General features: G+C 36.8%; 1 protein-coding gene across 1 annotated transcript in view; it reads right to left on the bottom strand.

The window, feature by feature from the left end:
- Positions 1-20,760, bottom strand: part of LOC134674080 (uncharacterized) — a 69,556-nt gene that overhangs the window by 39,002 nt on the left and 9,794 nt on the right. The window contains exon 2 of the mRNA XM_063532136.1: positions 1,611-2,474. Within this exon, the coding sequence (XP_063388206.1) occupies positions 1,611-2,436 (826 nt within the window). The 5' untranslated portion in view covers positions 2,437-2,474. The remainder of the gene's footprint in view (positions 1-1,610; positions 2,475-20,760) is intronic.

Raw genomic sequence — 20,760 nt, 5'->3', positions numbered from 1 at the left:
CTATTGTTGTATTGCTAATGAACATTTGACATTTCGGTACCGCAACCATGTTTACAGTACATTGCTGCTGAGAAATTTGAAAAAAATTAATTATGGTGTCGTAATGAACTGCAACTCAAAAAAACCTTTTACTTCATGATTACACTAATGAATACTATGTCCGATTTAATTTATCGCCCGTATTAGATTTACTCACTGTATACTAATGTTAACTTTGACAGATATTTAATACCTTGTTGCGCTGTAGAGCTGAATGCTTATTAGCTTACTAGAAACAAGTAACTACTACTACCACAGGTGACCCTCGCGCGGGCAGCTCCACAGGTGACCCTCGCGCGGGCAGCTCCACAGGCGACCCGCGCGCGGGCAGCTCCACAGGTGACCCTCGCGCGGGCAGCTTTCTCGCGCAAAGATTGGCCATCGCAATCCAACGCGGAAGGCTGCCTGCGTGATGGGCACCTTACCAAGGGCGCAAAATTTTGATAGGTATTTTTAATTTTTTAGCTTTAGTTTTTAGTTGTGATTAATTTTAGTTCAGTATTCATTTTATAACACTTATTATAGGGCGTCCCACGGCGATGCCACATGGAGGGAAATTACCTTAAATATCATAGATAGCATATTTTGCTGAAAGAAGACTTCATTTTATTTTTAAAACTTAGTTAAATTGCATTCATACTTTTTTAATTTTTTTTGAAAAAAAATGTATGGAAAAAAATTATCGCGTCATTGGAGGAAAAGTACCTTAATTATTGTAAATGAACATCTTACTGAAAGAAGACATTATTTCGATTTAAAAAAACAAGTTGAATTGCATTTTAAATAATTTCATGGTTAAACCGGGAATCGAACCCGCTACACGAGAAAAAAAAAATACCTTGTAGCTTTGTAATACCGATCGAAAGGTTTCAATGTGAGAATTATTTTTTTGGTACAAGGTATTTTTTTTTCTCGTGTAGCGGGTTCGATTCCCGGTTTAACCATGAAATTATTTAAAATGCAATTCAACTTGTTTTTTTAAATCGAAATAATGTCTTCTTTGAGTAAGATGTTCATTTACAATAATTAAGGTACTTTTCCTCCAATGACGCGATAATTTTTTTCCATACATTTTTTTTCAAAAAAAATTAAAAAAATATGAATGCAACTTTACTAAGTTTTAAAAATAAAATGAAGTCTTCTTTCAGCAAAATATGCTATCTATGATATTTAAGGTACTTTCCCTCCATGTGGCATCGCCGTGGGACGCCCTGTATAATAAATGAGTCAAAATATAGTAACTACTTACTACAACTACTTTTACCATGATTAACTTTAAGCATTCAGAGTTTGAAGTTAAGCATGGGAGTCACCTATGGTGATATTTTCAACATAATTTATGCAATGTATATAAAGTTATGTCACCTTTTTGAACAAGTGAACAAAGCGAGTGGATTTTGCCATCGTTCATAACAAAGAGTAACATTACATTCCCGAGGACCTTTCCTTTCTTGAAGAAAACTTGCAAATCACCAAGTTCGGAAAAAACCTGGGTTCGCGTAAATGTTTCAAATCTGATTTATGGGTCTTTGTTGTTTATAGGGGATGTTATTACGGCATTTTGTACTCACCTGGCAATTCTAAGAAATTTGAAGTCCGCCGTTGTCTACCACGCATTGTATTTTGAAAATTTAGAGGTCCGATATCCTCCACCGAATCACAATTTGACATCGTCGACTCTCTTGAGCCCCTTCTACTGGCTAGATATGCAAGGCCGCCCTTCATCGAACCCCGTCGCATAGGCGAGCATGGCCTACTAATACTGGTCGATCGGGTTTGAGGCGTGTCATCAGTGATGTCTGTAAGATCTGATGTAGATTTACGGCAGATCCTCGACGACGTCGTTGTCGCTTCGTCGTCAGCGTCGTTAAGCATTGCAGAGGGAGTGCCTGGCATGGCATCCATCGAATCATCAGTGTGGCTGGAGACAATGCTGGGTGACGTCACTAGCCTAGGGGAACCGACAGTCGACGTCGAGCCGTATAATTTTCTCGTGCGATTGGGAGATACATAGCCGGGGTTAGTGTGTATATGAACAGGCGGTGGTTTTGGTGACCGGGACTTCTCGCGGCGGCCGTGCTTCAGAGATGCGGAGTAGTGCAGGCTTTGCCTGTCAAAGCTAGGATTACAAGGGCTCGAGCGTCCCGATGGAGACTTTTGGGGGAAATTGAAATGTCTGGGACTCATGGGGCTGCGATGTCCGTGCGCTAGCGGTGACTTGGGGGGCTGATTGTGCTTGTCATAGCTGCATCCAGACTGAGGCGTGTAGTAACCAGAGGAAGAGGTGCTAGACGCGACCGAGGGACTCTTTTGGGGGAAGACGAAGTGACGAGGACTTTTTGGAGTGTGGGGTTTGGGAGAGATAGGGGGGTAACCACCAGGGCTGTTCACAGCCATTATTTACCACTGGATCACTGTACTCATCACACTTTAACCTGTAAAAGAAGAAAAATAGTATTAAGGAAAAGTTCAAATATTCACTTACAATCTTATCATCGCGGGAATATTTAATACGAATAGTTTCTCAATTAAATGAAGCTGTTTCAATACAAATTAATATCAAACATGAAGGTACAAAGTTAGCTGGAGCAAAGTGGCGGAACTAAGTTGCGAGTGCTGAAGCATGCCTCCGCCTCGAGTCTAGACGGGGCAATTAATGTGAGGTTTGCCGCGCGTGGCTTTTCTATGTAGTTAGTTTTCTCTATTATGCGGTACGGTCGTCCACATTGATAAGAGTCACACGAACCCCTCGTTAATAAAAACTTTTTACAAAAAAAGAAAAGAGACTTCATAAAGGAAAAAATAAAATATTATGCTACATATTGAAGTAAATATGCGTTACCAACTGATATGTTTGAAGTCGGTGCCCGATTATTTATTAAGATTTATTTATCTATATATATTTAATGTTTACATAATATACACCAACCACCTTCTACCCACTAAGCATTACCCACTAACAGTAAACAATAACCTTTAAGTTTTATTCGGTTCGGCGAATCCATTCGTCTTATTGTGCAAGATCAACACATTATGGGTTCATTACAAGTATCTTGAAAGCAAATCATGCGTTAAGTCACTCCTGGATTTCACTAATCAATTGCTCAGTCAACCTTGCGAACCACCGATGTGTATGTGTACATACCTACAGTTTTACTTGCAACACAACTAACCGTACAAAAATATCTGACTCGCAGTTTTTTATATGAAGAGCCATAAAAAGGAAGAAAAATCGAGAAAACATAGCGAAGACTAAAAAATTAAAAGCCTGACGGATGTCCTCCTCCTTTTAAGAGATCTTTAGAAAACAGACTAAATATACGTACTGTTTAGTTTCGCCAAGTTCAACCGGGCGTGCGTTCTTTTGATGTAATGCGCTTACGGAATCCTAAACTGAGCATACACATCAATACAACGTTTTTTGAGCAGTCCTTTAAGGAAAGATTGACACCTCATATTCCTCGGAAAATTGTTGTAAATGACATAGAAAATATTTTTCATTTTATTTTTCGCAGGCCTTCATGACCGTACTTTCAAATGGCTGTCAGTGACGATAAACTAACGAATGGATCCGAGTTTAGTATCTGGTCTGTATCCACGGAGTTGCGACATTGTTAATGCGGTTACTACAACTCATAAGATATATGTAATATCCGAAATTGGCTTGTACATTTTACTATATAGTTCCTATGAGGTATTAATATTTTTATGTATGTATTTTATTTACATATAAGTATCTATGAGGCAACTCTTTTTGTGGTTCGTGTTAACTGTCTGGTCGACCTTGTGATTTCCATGCCGAAGACAATGGTGCAAAGCTTATAACTAACAGCTTTTCGTAAGGTATGTAGGGGAGAGCATAATTGTACTCGTACATACATCATTATTTTTGATATTTTCCACTAGTTAATCAATAAAATGATGATGAGTTTATCAATAAAGGATAATGTCGTCGGGAAACTTGTGTGTAATGTAGGTGCACATTGCCCAGCAGTGGCATGCCAGCCATTGATTGTTTTTTTAGAAAATGTAAAAGACTTTAATAAGCAGTTCATTATTTGGAAGCAAAGGCAGCGCGAAAATCTGTGTCGCTCTTGTCAACAAATTCCACTTGCTTTTTTGTAACCGCTATTTTTTCATCACATGCGCCAACGGCAAAGGGCCCGGATACAATTTGTCGCAACTTTCGGCCCCACATCGCCCTGTGAGGCGCCGCCACATCAAAGCGTGACGTCAACGACTGATGATGGCCATTCTTGACAGCGTGGGATGCAACCGAACGTGAATAACGTGTAATCTTGGTTGGCGAAAAGCTTTTGATTATTCTTTTCAATGGACTTCCGAAAATGATCTGAATGCGCCTGTCTTTTTTACCCGAAGTGCTGATACCTAGTAATGTTTTCAAGTGTGTAGCAGATACAGATACCTACCTACTACGGTCACCACACATGCACTATTATAGGTACTTACTTATAAAATAGGAAGCGCATACTTAGGCTCACTCCAGTTGTAGCCACGTTTATTTCAGACTTACCAATGATCCACGAAAATATAACCTTAGAGCAATTTAACTTTACGCGTTCGTGTTAATATCTTCAACGCAATTTATTTAACATTTGCATTTGCATTACATTAAGATAATTGCGAAGCATGTCTCTCAAAATATGTTACTCTCAATAACATCTTTAAAATTAAAGGCAAACACAAGAGGCATTACAATTCAATTTGTTACCAAGGCACCACAAGCAAATTGAGTGCCTATCAAAGCCTAAACGCGAAACATACCGCGGGCCACGTAAATAACGATATTATGTTCGAGCGTGAAGGTTTAGTTACCAACATATATTAGGTATATTGACTCACTGGTTACCTTCGATTTGATAAACACAAATATCTCCCAATAAGAAGTTCTGTCACTTCTGGCGAGTTTACGTGGGTAATTCCCGAGAGAATGTTGTGCTATATCGTATAACGTACTTCAAGGTTGCCTTGGTCTACTTTTCATTTTCTACTACTAATGGTATCATATATATTATTGCAGGAAAATGTTTTACAAAACTTGGCTCACGAACACACATATATAGATATTTAATAGTGACCCGCACCGTCTGGGGTTCAAGGTAATACATAATGTAATATTACGCTGTAGTCAATCCCCAAGTTCCTAAGTACTCCTAAGTTCCTAAACTTCCCTAGTTTACCTAGTTAAACCCGATGTTTGTTCCTTGGTTTGACAAGTAGTATTACGACCCGATTCGAACAATACTTATGCCATAGCGATACGATATTGATCTGTCAGTGTCAAAAGTGACAATTTTCACACTTTTCACACTGACAGATCAGGCCGCGTAACCAAAATGCCGATCGCTTACGCTCCGTAGGTAGCGATCGGAAGGCAGTCGCGATAATATGGAAGAGTGATAGAGACATAATGCTTTTCGTTGTCGAAGCGATAGCGATTGTAACCTTGGCTAGGCTGGCAGTATTGAATCGCTATGACATCTTATAAGCATTGTTCGAATCGGGCTGTTAGCGAGATCAATGCTCGAATTCGACTTGAATAAACGTTGTTACTCTCTCAATAGTAAGTAGTTAACTATACTAGAAAATAACGAAATGATCTCTTTATCAAAGTCTTATTACAACTTATGTTAGTTAATAACTTAGTACTTTCTAAGAACCCCGCTAAAAGCAATTACTTAAACGCACAGACACATTAGTATGTACCTACAATAAAATGTTTTTAGGGTTCCGTATTAAAAAGGTACAAAAGGAACCCCTACGGTGCGACTTTATGATGTAACACGCATTGGTGCGCACGACATGCCTTGCGACTCTTCCGAGACTTTTCACATTATGTCACAGAATAAATAATAGTACTAAGTACAGAAGACTCACTCTCTAACAAAACGCGTCTGTTACGATCAGCACAGATATGGCCGCTAGGTGGCGACAGCGCTACGCGCCACTTATGGCCAACCCCAAAATTGGGGCCGAACAGATGTACTTTTAGCTACCTGTAGCAAAGCGACGAAATCGCGGAGTGAGCCACGTCTGATTAACTATGTGGCATTTCGAACGCTTTATTGGGGATTTGCGATCACAACTCGTATCATGCAAGGTCGTATCATAATAATTACAAAGTAATATGCCATTTTATCGATTCGGCCTCCTTTCATTTTAAAAGCCAATTTGAAATATAGGTAAAACAAACGTTTTAATTGAAAGATGTTAAAAGAAACAAAAGGAACCATAAAAAATCAAAGGAACCAATAAAGTCTAGAAAAGAACAACATAATAGCTAAATTTCAATTTAAATAAAAAGCTGAATCCTGCTACAATAGGTTATTTACGCGCGATAAAATGACATAATTCAATTTTCTGGAAACCGAGGCACTCAATCTTTCCCTCATATTTGCGTAAGCGGAACGACGCTCTGATTGGTTCGCTATCAAAAGAAGTGCAAACAAAATTTCAATTTTGGCTTCAAGTGTTTGTTTATTACTATGCCTCGGCTATGGTTTTTTGGGCGCCGCTTGTATTTTTTTGAGACTAAGTAATATCGTTAACCTTGGGTCCCTCCCTACTTACTACATACTTAGGCACATATACAATTATACATACTCGAATACCGTATACGTATGTGTGTTACATTACACCGCAACGCAACCTGTTGCTTAAGTATAGGAGCATTTACCTCTTGGGCTGATACCTATTGTAATCTGTTATAATGATCCCACCAAAAACATAAATGTAAAAAAGGAGAGCCAAGTTCAATACAAAAATTATGCTTGGCTGTGGGGCTCGCCGCAAAAAGAATGGAGATCTAAATGAGTGCCACTGCCAAGTTCTATGCAAAATCCAAATATGTATTTATAGGAACAAAATAACATTAACAATAATTATTAAACTCTATTTCTTTGCTTTATTGGATACCTACAACAATTGCTGTTATTTAAAAAAATGAGAGATCTTAAAGTAGGTTAGATTTGACTTGGCCAGTTTTCATTATATCAATCATTTTATATATATTGTAATTCTGATAAAACCTGGCCAAGCCAAATCTAACCTACTTTAAGATCTCACATTTTTTTAAATAACAGCAATTGTTGTAGGTATCCAATAAAGCAAAGAAATAGAGTTTAATAATTATTGTTCATGTTATTTTGTTCCTATAAATACATATTTGGATTTTGCATAGAACTTGGCAGTGGCACTCATTTAGATCTCCATTCTTTTTGCGGCGAGCCCCACAGCCAAGCATAATTTTTGTATTGAACTTGGCTCTCCTTTTTTACATTTATGTTTTTGGTGGGATATCAATACTTTTTGTAAAGAAAACTAGGCAGGTATTGAGATTTAATGTTTTTTCTTGTGTTTCCGCTGTATGGTTTTTACTTCTGTTATTTGTATAATTATGTGGTGCCGCGCGCCGCCGACGACACACCGTTGGCCGGTTGTTTAGAGCGTATTACAAGTTTTTTGTATGGGGACACCACTTATTTTTTGACTAAACTTTATTTTAATATAGCAAATATAATAATACATATATTGGGGTAGTTTCAAATATCTGCTTGTAACGGTTCCAACGCTACAATAAAAATATATTTTTTTGTATGGTGACCCCCCCTATTTTTTAACTTTTTTTTATTTTTAGATTTTTTCCTACGCTTACACACAATAACCGAGCTGGATTCCAAATTTCATCCTTCTAGGTCATCTGGAAGTAGGTTAGGTTTAGGTACTTATATGTCAGTCCCAAAAAAAAATGGTTTTTTTTGTATGGGGACCCCCCCTATTTTTAAACTTTATTTTATTTTTAGATTTTTTCCTACGGTTACACACAATAACCGAGCTGGATTCCAAATTTAATCCTTCTAGGGCATCTGGAAGTAGGTTAGGTTTAGGTACTTATATGTCAGTCCCAATAAAAAGTGGTTTTTTTGTATGGGGACCCCCCCTATTTTTTAACTTTATTTTATTTTTAGAATTTTTTCCTACGGTTACACACAATAACCAAGCTGGATTCCAAATTTCATCCTTCTAGGTCATCTGGAAGTAGGTTAGGTTTAGGTACTATAAGTCATAAGTCAGTCTTAAAATTTACGACTTTTTGACCTTCATACCTTTATAACCGTTTGAGCTAGCTTCATGAAATTTGGGCTTCTAGATATCCTTATGGATATAATTAAACACACGTAGTTTTATGTGTTTACGTCAAAGATGTTTTGAGTTATAGAAGGGTCAAAAGTGGCACCAAGTGGTTCGTGTAATATTACACTCGGCGCTGGCTCGCCAGTTCCTTTGCTTGAACTTGGCTTGACACGCTGCCGCGTGTCTAGATAATATATGTAAGCGCTGGTGGTCTAGCGGTAAAAGGATGCGACTTGCAACCCGAGGTCGCGGGCTCAAACCCGGCACATACTAGCCAATGAGTTTTTCGGAACTTATGTACGAAATACATATAATGGGCAGTCATTTTTCGGTGAAGGAAAATATTGTTAGGAAACCGGACCAATCAAAATAAGACCTAGTTTGCTACCCTCTGCGGTGGCAGGTTGATTGGCAGTCGCTTTCGTAAAAACTAGTGCTACCCCAAATCTTGGGATTTGTTGCCAAGCAGGCCCCAGACTCCCATGAGCCGTGGCAAAATGCCAGGACAACGCGAGGAAGATAATGATGTATAGGTATGTTACTCGTATTTTTAAACACAGTTAAATATCTCTTTTTTTTGGAATGAACAGGAATATGATAGTTTCCAGAAAGTAGGTAGGTATTAACTACTGGGAAAGAGAATCCACCAAAGTGAATGGGTGGTATATAAGTACTGGGGATTATCACCAGTAGAGATATTTTTATTTCAACCTATTACTAGTAGTACAACTTGATGATAACCAAACCGATAGAAATAACCTGAAAATTCCCGACAACGGCAACGCTAATATTTGACTTTGTTGATGTTATTAATGTTATGATGCAGTTGATATATGGAAAGCATTATAATTTGACACAAGCCATGTAAACATGAAGTGCTGTCCTAGTTTATTAGAGAACATTATTGTTTCGTAGAAACATCGGCGTGCTTGACACACTCGATAAACTACACACGACAGGTGATTGATAAATTTATTGATTACATGGGCGCCTGCATGCTAAGTTTAATATATAAGGTGCTACTTTATTAGTTGCAGATATTTATACAGCTGATAGTACTCGGTTCCTGGAGTATATTGAAGTATGAAACAATATAGCTTTTACAATGTTTATTTGGAGAAAACTGAAAAACTAATTTGCTACGTAAAAACACCCTGTTAATGTGATTATTAAAATATGAACTCATTGACAGATTCTAGTACCTATTTTACCTAACACCTAACTGTCTGGCCACTTTATCCTAATAACCTTTTGCAGTTTTCCTTTTTGTTCGGTAAATTAAAACAAAAGAAAATTAAATTAAATATTCTTAATTTCTATTTAAAGTTAATCATTGTTTTAAAGTAAAGTACCATCTGTTAAAATCTAGACACGCGGCAGCGTGTCAAGCCAAGTTCAAGCAAAGGAACTGGCTAGCCAGCGCCGAGTGTAATATTACACGAACCACTTGGTGCCACTTTTGACCCTTCTATAACTCAAAACATCTTTGACGTAAACACATAAAACTACGTGTGTTTAATTATATCCATAAGGATATCTAGAAGCCCAAATTTCATGAAGCTAGCTCAAACGGTTATAAAGGTATGAAGGTCAAAAAGTCGTAAATTTTAAGACTGACTTATGACTTATAGTACCTAAACCTAACCTACTTCCAGATGACCTAGAAGGGTGAAATTTGGAATCCAGCTTGGTTATTATGTGTAACCGTAGGAAAAAATCTAAAAATAAAATAAAGTTAAAAAATAGGGGGGGTCCCCATACAAAAAAACCACTTTTTATTGGGACTGACATATAAGTACCTAAACCTAACCTACTTCCAGATGACCTAGAAGGATGAAATTTGGAATCCAGCTCGGTTATTGTGTGTAACCGTAGGAAAAAATCTAAAAATAAAATAAAGTTTAAAAATAGGGGGGGTCCCCATACAAAAAACCATTTTTTATTGGGACTGATATAAGTACCTAAACCTAACCTACTTCCAGATGACCTAGAAGGATGAAATTTGGAATCCAGCTCGGTTATTGTGTGTAACCGTAGGAAAAAATCTAAAAATAAAATAAAGTTTAAAAATAGGGGGGGTCCCCATACAAAAAAAAACCATTTTTTATTGGGACTGATATAAGTACCTAAACCTAACCTACTTCCAGATGACCTAGAAGGATGAAATTTGGAATCCAGCTCGGTTATTGTGTGTAAGCGTAGGAAAAAATCTAAAAATAAAAAAAAGTTAAAAAATAGGGGGGGTCCCCATACAAAAAAATATTTTTTTATTGTAGCGTTGGAACCGTTACAAGCAGATATTTGAAACTACCCCAATATATGTATTATTATGAAATATCACAACTTTTTTTTTTTTTTATAGGACATTCTTACACAGATTGACTAAGTCCCACAGTAAGCTCAAGAAGGCTTGTGTTGTGGGTACTCAGACAACGATATATATAATATACAAATACTTAAATACATAGAAAACACCCATGACTCAGGCACAAATATCTGTATCATCATACAAATAAATGCCCTTACTGGGATTCGAACCCAGGACCATCGGCTTCGCAGGCAGGGTCACTACCCACTAGGCCAGACCGGTCGTCATTATATTTGCTATATTAAAATAAAGTTTAGTCAAAAAATAAGTGGTGCCCCATACAAAAAACTTGTAATACGCTCTAAACAACCGGCCAACGGTGTGTCGTCGGCGGCGCGCGGTACCACATAATTATACAAAGAACAGAAGTAAAAACCATACAGCGGAAACACAAGAAAAAACATTAAATCTCAATACCTGCCTAGTTTTCTTTACAAAAAGTATTGATATCCCACCAAAAACATAAATGTAAAAAAGGAGAGCCAAGTTCAATACAAAAATTATGCTTGGCTGTGGGGCTCGCCGCAAAAAGAATGGAGATCTAAATGAGTGCCCCTGCCAAGTTCTATGCAAAATCCAAATATGTATTTATAGGAACTAAATAACATTATAAACAAGTATTAAACTCTATTTCTTTGCTTTATTGGATACCTATAACAATTGCTGTTATTTAAAAAAATGTGAGATCTTAAAGTAGGTTAGATTTGGCTTGGCCAGGTTTTATCAGAATTACAATATATATAAAATGATTGATATAATGAAAACTGGCCAAGTCAAATCTAACCTACTTTAAGATCTCACATTTTTTTAAATAACAGCAATTGTTATAGGTATCCAATAAAGCAAAGAAATAGAGTTTAATACTTGTTTATAATGTTATTTAGTTCCTATAAATACATATTTGGATTTTGCATAGAACTTGGCAGGGGCACTCATTTAGATCTCCATTCTTTTTGCGGCGAGCCCCACAGCCAAGCATAATTTTTGTATTGAACTTGGCTCTCCTTTTTTACATTTATGTTTTTGGTGGGTATATGCAACTAGTAAAGTAGCACCTTATATAGCAATGAATATATAAATAGGTGTGACGTTACCTAAAATGTTATGGAGACCGATATGAAATAAATTTAAACAGGATTAGCCGTGATACTCGTTATTTAGTGATATAATTACCTTTTTAGATTTATTGTAATTGAGGCCTGTAACTTAGCCTTGCTACATTATTTTGTATTTTAGGGCAAATTCATACATTTGCTATTTAACGCAAATCATCATCATCATCTCAGCCATAAGACGTCCACTGCTGAACATAGGCCTCCCCCTTCATTGGGGGGTGAATGCCATAATCGCCACGCTTGGCAGGCGGGTTGGTCATTTAACGCAAATAGATAGGATTAAATATATACAGTAAACTAATAATTAAAACTAAACTAATGTCGTCATCATTTTCATCATGATTTAAGCCTTTTACCGCCTACACCTGAGCTTATAAGCCTTACGTCAAGTTTGCCATTTATCACGGTTTTGAGCTATTTAGCCTCATTCAAAAAGTTCCCGCGATCTTAAAAAATATAGAATGTAAAGATCACAGAAGCCTAAATCAAACAACTTTGCAACAACAGCTGCGACAGCAACTTATATTGAAATCGGTTGAATACTTTTCTACCGCCCACGAAAGACGATAAACTGTGGTGTCATTATGAACCTTTTGAAATGTTCGTAAGAGCCCTTGACAACTCGAGGCGGCCTCTTGGAGTCGAGAAGTGCTTCGACCTAAGGGGGGGACTAGTCAGGCGGACTGAAGGGCCACATTGGTCCCAAGCCACGCATTCTTTTTGCTTGTGCGAGTGCGGGTGATTTAAGATCTTACTTGACCCAGTATATCGCTACCAGGACCCCTATTCCACAAGCGACGTTTGACGTATCGTGTTGATCTCCCGTTGATGTGGGAAAAATCATAAGTTATCGAATACGTACAATGTAAAAATTTGACATTAACAATCCACAGTTAGGGTGACAAGCAAACCAAACCGAACAACCCTTAGTTTAGAGTGGAGTTTTGGTTGTACCAAATGATATTATCAACCGTTGATGGAATCAACACTCAGTATGCGATAAAATCAACTGTTAATTTGACGTGGATGCGAAATCTGACAGTTGTACATGTCGAATTTGGCCCCAGGATATTCGTAAACCTAAGTTATATTGAAACCAGAGGCGTTGCTCTAGGATAGCGATGGAAATAACATCTGGGAAGGAGGCGGCGCGCTGCTGATGGATTTAAAAGGTGTCAGATTTTGCACATGCTAAGGCGTGGGTAAGGATTCAAGTGCGTCTTAACCCAACTGACTTAGAAAAGCGTTATATTGTTCGAGAGTTTACATTCTGTAGGCATGTCTACATATTTGGAAAGCTAAGGTTAGACGGCTTTTCAGCGTTTTAATAGTTTATTTTTACTTGTTAACAAAAATCATAGTTTTATCTTCGCTTATTCGTCATTATACAAGATATCCGTGCATTCTGTAAACAGAAGCAACCGGCGTGCCATCCTATCCGGTGTCAAAGAGGAAATTGCATCGTGCGTAGGTATAGGTACAGAGGCTGTAACAGTAGCTTCGTCGACATAATTCAATGCTCAAAGGTGACCTAGAAACCTTAGTGCAGGTGATTAACTATATCGATGTACATATACCATCGCGCTCCGCGACTGTTGAGCCATTTAGAGCCCTAAGTAAATTAGTTGTTCAATACTTCAGCTATGGAATGTCCAATTTAGCTAGAACCCTACATGGCATAACAATAAAGGAGCTCACTGTCGTGATTTTTATAATCCAAGACGGTAGCGAGATTTTGCTTGAAGATAACGCGTACACTGCACAGCCTACATACACGGTTACGTCTTCATCGTAGTTTATATCTGTGCCTCCAGTGTAAAAGGGTTAAACTCGAGTTTGTCCAAATTACAAATTTTGCCAGTACAAGGTTTATTACATGAAACTACATCTTTTGTGCTGACACCCACGGCCCTACGACTTCTAATTGCTGAGATATCGATTGTGCAAAAGGGTTTAAGTTTGCCAAAAATCTTAACCATTATGTTCAAAACGATTTATTTTTATATAATCTCGTTTAAAAAATTGGTACTTAAGAATCGTGTTACGAACGATAGTTAAAGTAAAGTTTAATCTTAATGAATAAACTACATTTCAAGAAACATTCGGTGTAAAGAAATCAAAATTCACTTAGATCTATTTCAACTACCGAGTCTAGTTCGTGAATGACGGTAAAACTTAAGTTTTTTTATTATTCACAAACATTTTTTAAGACGTCATGATGTGTGAAGGGGTATAAATAATTTACTTTGACCGTTTTTCACCATCTAGTTTCGCCAAATTGAGTTAATGATTATGGTTAATGTTCACTTAGATTCCTTTCCATATAATTTTTTTTTGTTGGTCAATGTTGTGCAAAATGGTGGAAGTCAAATATCAAAAAGAAAGTCCTGTAGAAGAAAAGACATCTAAAAGGCTGATTATGAAATAATTGTGCAACAAAAACAAAAAATAAAAAAACAAAGATGGGGAAGTAAGACAAACAAGTACAACTGCCCTGTTGTCAGTGCAACACTACTACAGTACAACAGTACAACATTACTCTGTTCAGTAACCATTCACAATTTCAACAGAGTAATTAAATATATTAAGTCACTCTTTAATTACATTGATATTATTCTCTTTGGGTTGTTTTTTGTACCATCAATCTAAAAAAAAACAATATTTAGTTCCCAAAATGGTTTCTTTACACAACACAAAAGTTCAAAAAGATTTTAGCAACACTAGAGAAAGTGCAGTTTAACCTTTTCACACATTCATTATTTTTGTGAAAAGGGATATAAGTTGTTTTTGAAAGCCAATATTTCCGTTACTTTCACATAAGTCAGGTTAATTTAAATGACAAGTTATAATTCATGACTTAAATTATCTAAACTAAAAACAAAAACCTATTTTTTTTAGAAACAATGCAGAGAAAACACGGTTTGAAACGTTTTTCGGCCATACTGAAAAATTACATTTTTTGAGTTTAACCCTTTTACACTGGAGGCACAGATATTACCTTCACAAATGCAACTTTAGTTTTGACACCACAAGCATATCCTCATACATCATATTCATAACATACATACATATTTATACAGGCTGTTATAACTTGTAACGCATGATAAAAAGGACGAATTGCGAGACAGTGTGGGTGTTGTGTAGTGACCGTCAACTTTATGACCGGCTTTTAGACCCCCAATGAAGCGTTTACGCTGGCGTAATCAAATACAGAGCCGTTTCCGAGATCCCCGGAATATACGATTATATACAAACAAATAAATAAATATACCAGAATTACTCGTTTCGAATTAAGTAGATTTGACTGGTGACCGAAGAGCTGGCAGCTTTCTCGCTCAACGTATTAGCTTAGTAATACAGCGGGGAAATGCTGCCAGCGTCCTCGGCACCATGCCAAAGGGGCCCAATTTCTTAGATATATTTTAAATTTATTTTATTTTATTTAGTATTAGTTTTTAGTTTTATTTTATAGATAAGTTAGTTTATTTTCATTTTTAATATTTGTACGAGTATCTACCTTATAAATAAATATAAATAGATATAACGCGGTAACGCGGCAAGTATAATGGGCACCTTTGCACCCGGTACAGCCCGCGGAGGCCTTTTAGATTAAAATATTTTAATATTTAGATATATTTAAGTTACTTTTGTATGATTTTTAAGTCAGTATTGTATATTTAGTCTCTGTATATTTAATGTTTGCTTAATTAATAAATTTACATACGTACAATAGATATAATTGATATAAAGTAGATTTAAGATTACAACATGGTAAATAAAGCACGATGGAGAGATTTATACCTCACACATGTTAACCCTCGTTATTCGTGCAGAACATAATTGTAATTACTCGTATGAGCAGACAGAGATTTAGTAGAAACGTTTGCTACAAACATACAGCGACAAGAACATCAGGCGGCGCTAATCGAATTAACAACGTGCAGCCCAGTCGTAGCATTAGCGGATTCCGAGATTCTCGTACAGGAATACTAAGTAGTGTTACGCAAATTTGCGGCAATCTGCGGTACAAATTGTAGGAATGTAATGAGATTCCGATAGCTTGTCGCCGTGTTCACAATTTCGGCCTGCGGAACGTTTCTATAACGAATTATTAAATATTCTTAAATTCTTAAACAATTCGTACCGTATTACACAATCTCTGTTTTGGTATTTTATTGGAACATAAGCTATTCGCGACGCGAACAAGATCAGTGTAACCTGAGTAGAAATGACGGATAGAAAAATAAATGAAATGAATTCTCGATAGATCCACGATTTTTTTTAAAGTAAATCAAAGCAAACCTCAATTTTACTAACTCGAGGCTTAATTAAATTTAACTTTTGTCATAATGACTCCTTTAAATACGTGACTAACATTGTCTTATCCTGACATCTATTTATCGTTACTCGTACCTTGAGTTCAAATTGTATTATATATTTGATTTGGCAGGAAATCTCTAGCTCCATCTAACGCTATGTGAGGTGGGTAAGAGCGGGATGCAAGAAAAAGGTTAAAAATTAAACCCGAGAATAACATTTTCAGCTAAATACCATAACCGTAATTAAACACAAATGGCAAGGGAAGCATTGTTAGAATTAGAAGTTTGTAAAGTAAGCGAGAGGTGTTTGAGCGCCTGATAATTACTTCGATAGACTCCCTTTTCCATTGACGAAAAGTTTAATAAGTTATAGATTGTTCTTGAAGATAAACACACAATAAAAACAAACAAACCACAGTAATCTAACTCTATTTGATGGTAGAACAGCCAAAATGTAATTAACAGTCACCATCATTTTATAATATATCGGAGAGGCCAATATGCTCAAAACTAAAAACGAAATAGTGACGACCGGTCTGGCCTAGTGGGTAGTGACCTTGCCTGCGAAGCCGATGGTCCTGGGTTCGAATCCAAGGGCATTTATTTGTGTGATGAACACTAATATTCGTTCGAGTCATGGGTGCTTTCTATGTATATAAGTATGTATTTATCTATATAAGTATGTATATCGTCGCCTAGCACCCAAGAACAATAAGCTTTGCTTAGTTTGGGGCTAGGTTGATCTGTGTAAGATGTCCACCAATATTTATTTATTTATAGATACCCAGATACCCACACTATAAAACCTTCATAATAGAATCGGATTCAGATATTTGTGATTACCTTGGTCGCTCTTATATCTGTTCGTGGCTGTAAATCGAACGTGTAACGTATTATCGATGGCTCCGAAAAGTCTGGAGTAGCGACCACATTGTATCGGAAAAGCTCACGTGATACGTATTCTAAAAGGCTTGCTACACGGTCGCCGACAAGCCCCCAGACCGCGTGGCCTTGGCCGGTCCCGGACCGTGTAGACAGTTGTTACCAACAAAATTTGACCAAAACGGACCAAGGACAGACCAAGGTCAGACGGTTAGAAGGCTTGTCGGCGACCGTGTAGCAAGCCTTTAAAAAGGCCGCATAATACGTAGTAAAATTCACGGAGTACGAATCATACGGTAATATATAACGTCCATTAGAAGTTTTGTCTAGCAGTGAATGTCCCTTGCTTCATTGGCTTACTGTAATATCCTCCTAAAGCCCAGCCATACAAATGAAAAATGCAAACTATGCCACAGAAATTTGAAGCTTTAGTGTAGGAAATAGAGTTGATTTTGCGCTGTTTAAAAACTGAACGAAATAAAGCAAAAGGTACTCTGTTCCAATCAAATATGATTTAAATTTCATTGAACTGAATAAGTGCTATAGGTAGGACCTTGGGCCTTAGGAGGATATTCTAGCATACTGTGTAAAGATTAGGTACGTCAGACCTTCAAGATATTAAAATACTGATAATAATATCGAAAACATAACAGTGGAGTGACACGTACCTATACATTAAATTCAATAAAAAATAATTTGAATGTCATTACTAAATTGATTTATTAGTATAAAAACAAGTTATCTAAAATGAAATTTAATATAACTAAATATAAACTACCTAAATTGAATCTAGTAAAAAAAAAAAGAAACGTAAATAAAACCCCCACCTATGAAAAGTCTCTCAGGGTTGTCCCCTATTTTGAAAAAAGATTTATGAAATTTCGTTAAATATATTCTTTTTATTTGAAATCTATTTAAGTGGCATTCATCGTTCATCTATTTAAGTGACATTGAAGAATTGAAAATATTTCTTAGAGATTAAACTTGCGATAATATAGTTCACAGCGTAACAAACTAAGGGCCACTTGAGCGTTCTAGGGTTAGCCAACTAACTCGGAGTTAACCGTTTAAACCCTACAGTTACCCGTACAGTTTAACCCTGTATTAAACGGTTAAATCCGAGTCAGTTGACTAACCCTAGAACGAGCAAGTGGCACTAGTATTCTGTATTTACATTATGGCGGATAGTAATTAATTAACATTTTGTGCACCTGGAAAACTAATTAAAATCCTGTGAGAGCTGACGTGTACTGTAATCAAGCTGACCGTTTAAAATTAATTTATTTTTAATTCAAAAATTAATTAGAAACTTGTCACTTGCAAAATTTGTGGCATTTCTTGGCTAGAGTTCTGTTACACTAGTATAATTATTATAATAACAACCGTAAAGAGAGGTTTACTAACAAGAAATTTCATGCAATTATAATCACGGTAATAATAATCTGCTCAAAATTTGGAATGCAGTGTTCCTTAGTAAGTAATGCAAGTTTATGCTAGTCTAAGCCTCGCTTAAAGTAACATTCTTTTTTCAAAGTTTATATACATATCTCGTTAAGTAGGTATAGGGTTTCTTTGCAAAATGAACATAGTAAGTAGGTACAAAGTTAATTTATTTAATTTTTTTAACCAAACTCTCACACTACCAATCTTATAGATACTACCCATTGTAAAGTAGTTTTCATTACTCGAAGTGATTTTGTGCTCTACAAAATATTCATTTGAAAATGGATGCCTTGAATAGGGCGCGCGGTCGCCATAATTTACAACCTCTAAATTCAGCCCGGGGCTCCACGTAACACCTCGACAAGGATTTAGAAAAGATACCGTAAATTAATATTTACTGCCTTTTTATTTTCTTTACAAAATAAGTTTGCGCATTTAATCATTGTTTCTTACTGTCGCTAAGTCCGAGCTGGTAAAAAAAACCGGGCAAGTGCGAGTCGGACTCGCGCACGAAGGGTTCCGTACCATAATGCAAAAAAAAAAACAAAAAAAGCAAAAAAAAAACGGTCACCCATCCAAGTACTGACCACTCCCGACGTTGCTTAACTTTGGTCTAAAATCACGTTTGTTGTATGGGAGCCCCATTTAAATCTTAATTTTATTCTGTTTTTAGTATTTGTTGTTATAGCGGCAACAGAAATACATCATCTGTGAAAATTTCAACTGTCTAGCTATCACGGTTCGTGAGATACAGCCTGGTGACAGACGGACGGACGGACGGACGGACGGACGGACGGACAGCGAAGTCTTAGTAATAGGGTCCCGTTTTACCCTTTGGGTACGGAACCCTAAAAATAGATTAATCAGACATTCCTATTTATTAGTAGCTTTCGGCGTATTATGGATAGTTTTATCCATCTTTATCCACGTGATAAAATAACTGTCACTTTTTAACACCGTGGGATAGAAAGTGACGGACACCATTTTATCTCGCTGTCACGTGTACAAGCACGACCATCATATCCGTACAGATTGGGATAAGCGAAAGAGGCCTAATATGTATTTCGGAACACATCTTTATTACCATAGGAGTATACATAGATGTGTCTTGATATAATTGGTCACTTTAGTTGCTACATTAAGAGGCTGTACTGAGAAGATTATATTTCCTACAAGTAATATTTCTATCAATAACACACTAATATTCAAACCGTACACATACAAAATACAGGTTTCGCAATGTCACAGTCGCCATCAGATATATCGGAGCGGCCGAGGTGTTCACAATATCTGAACAAGCATTCTAACGCCTTGACAATAGAGGCGTGCTCAGATATTTGTGGGCACCGTGGCCGCTCCGATATATCTGATGACGACTGTACGATCTCCAGCCCATTGCGAAACCTGACACAAAGTAACCACAAGGCACAGCGACCCGACTTTATGGCTCTAATAAAGGGGCCCCGGCTTACCTCCTGCCATCACCATTACCTTCAGTAGCGGATTAACTGCCCAATGAGCATGAATGGCCCTTGCGACGCTTCAATTATGCACTTGGACAAGTATTTACAGGTTAGGACCGTTCTACGCTATTGTGACTGATTGTCACTAATTGCTGTTTTGAAACAATTGCGTGCCCTATGTACGGTTTGGTACGGTCAAAGAATTTAATTACAGTACCATTTTGTAACTTGACTACATGTTTGATAACGACAAATAAACACAGATATGTATATTGAATATTCATTACGTCAGCGGGATATTGGATTTACATCTGGATACTTTACTTTTCATTCATAACATTTGATATAATTCTGATTGGATTTTGATTCCATTCCATTTTGATTGAATTCTTATATTTCTAACTAAATTGAATATCGATGTTTAAAGTGTGAAAGCTACGCATCTTTAAAAGTGGGTTTAATTTGCAATTAGCCGCCAATTGAGAAGCTTATAAAATACCTATTAATGGAAAATCCTTCAAGGTTCATAATACGTCAGTAAAGCCGCTTAATCTGTCAGGTAAAGTTTTTCAATGCTCTTTATGAGCTGCAGGGATCAAAAACAAAGTCGACTAATCTCTAATCCCTGTTTGACTTTCGGAGTTACGGCACTCATTCAAATGACGTAATAGCTGATTTGAAAGTGCAAGTTTCGCGAGTTTATTCGGTTTCGCACTCACGACACACATGCACAATTGCACATTTTGTACAACTACCTACGCGGCTTTTGTGTTAAGTTGGTAAAGGTTCAACTTCATAAGTATTTTGAGTCTCAATTATATATAGGTAAAGTTGTTTCCCTATTATTCTAATACTGAAAGTCTTCGTTTATATACCAATAGAATTTAAGTAGATGCACTTTATAAATTCTGATATCTACAGAACAAAACTGAAAAAAATTGTAACGGCGATTCTTCAGTGCGAGAACTCTGGAACGC

Source organism: Cydia fagiglandana, chromosome 19, assembly GCF_963556715.1.
Source record: "Cydia fagiglandana chromosome 19, ilCydFagi1.1, whole genome shotgun sequence".
Taxonomy (NCBI): domain Eukaryota; kingdom Metazoa; phylum Arthropoda; class Insecta; order Lepidoptera; family Tortricidae; genus Cydia; species Cydia fagiglandana.
Note: the sequence above shows the minus strand (reverse complement) of the source record. Positions and strands in the feature narration are given on the sequence as shown.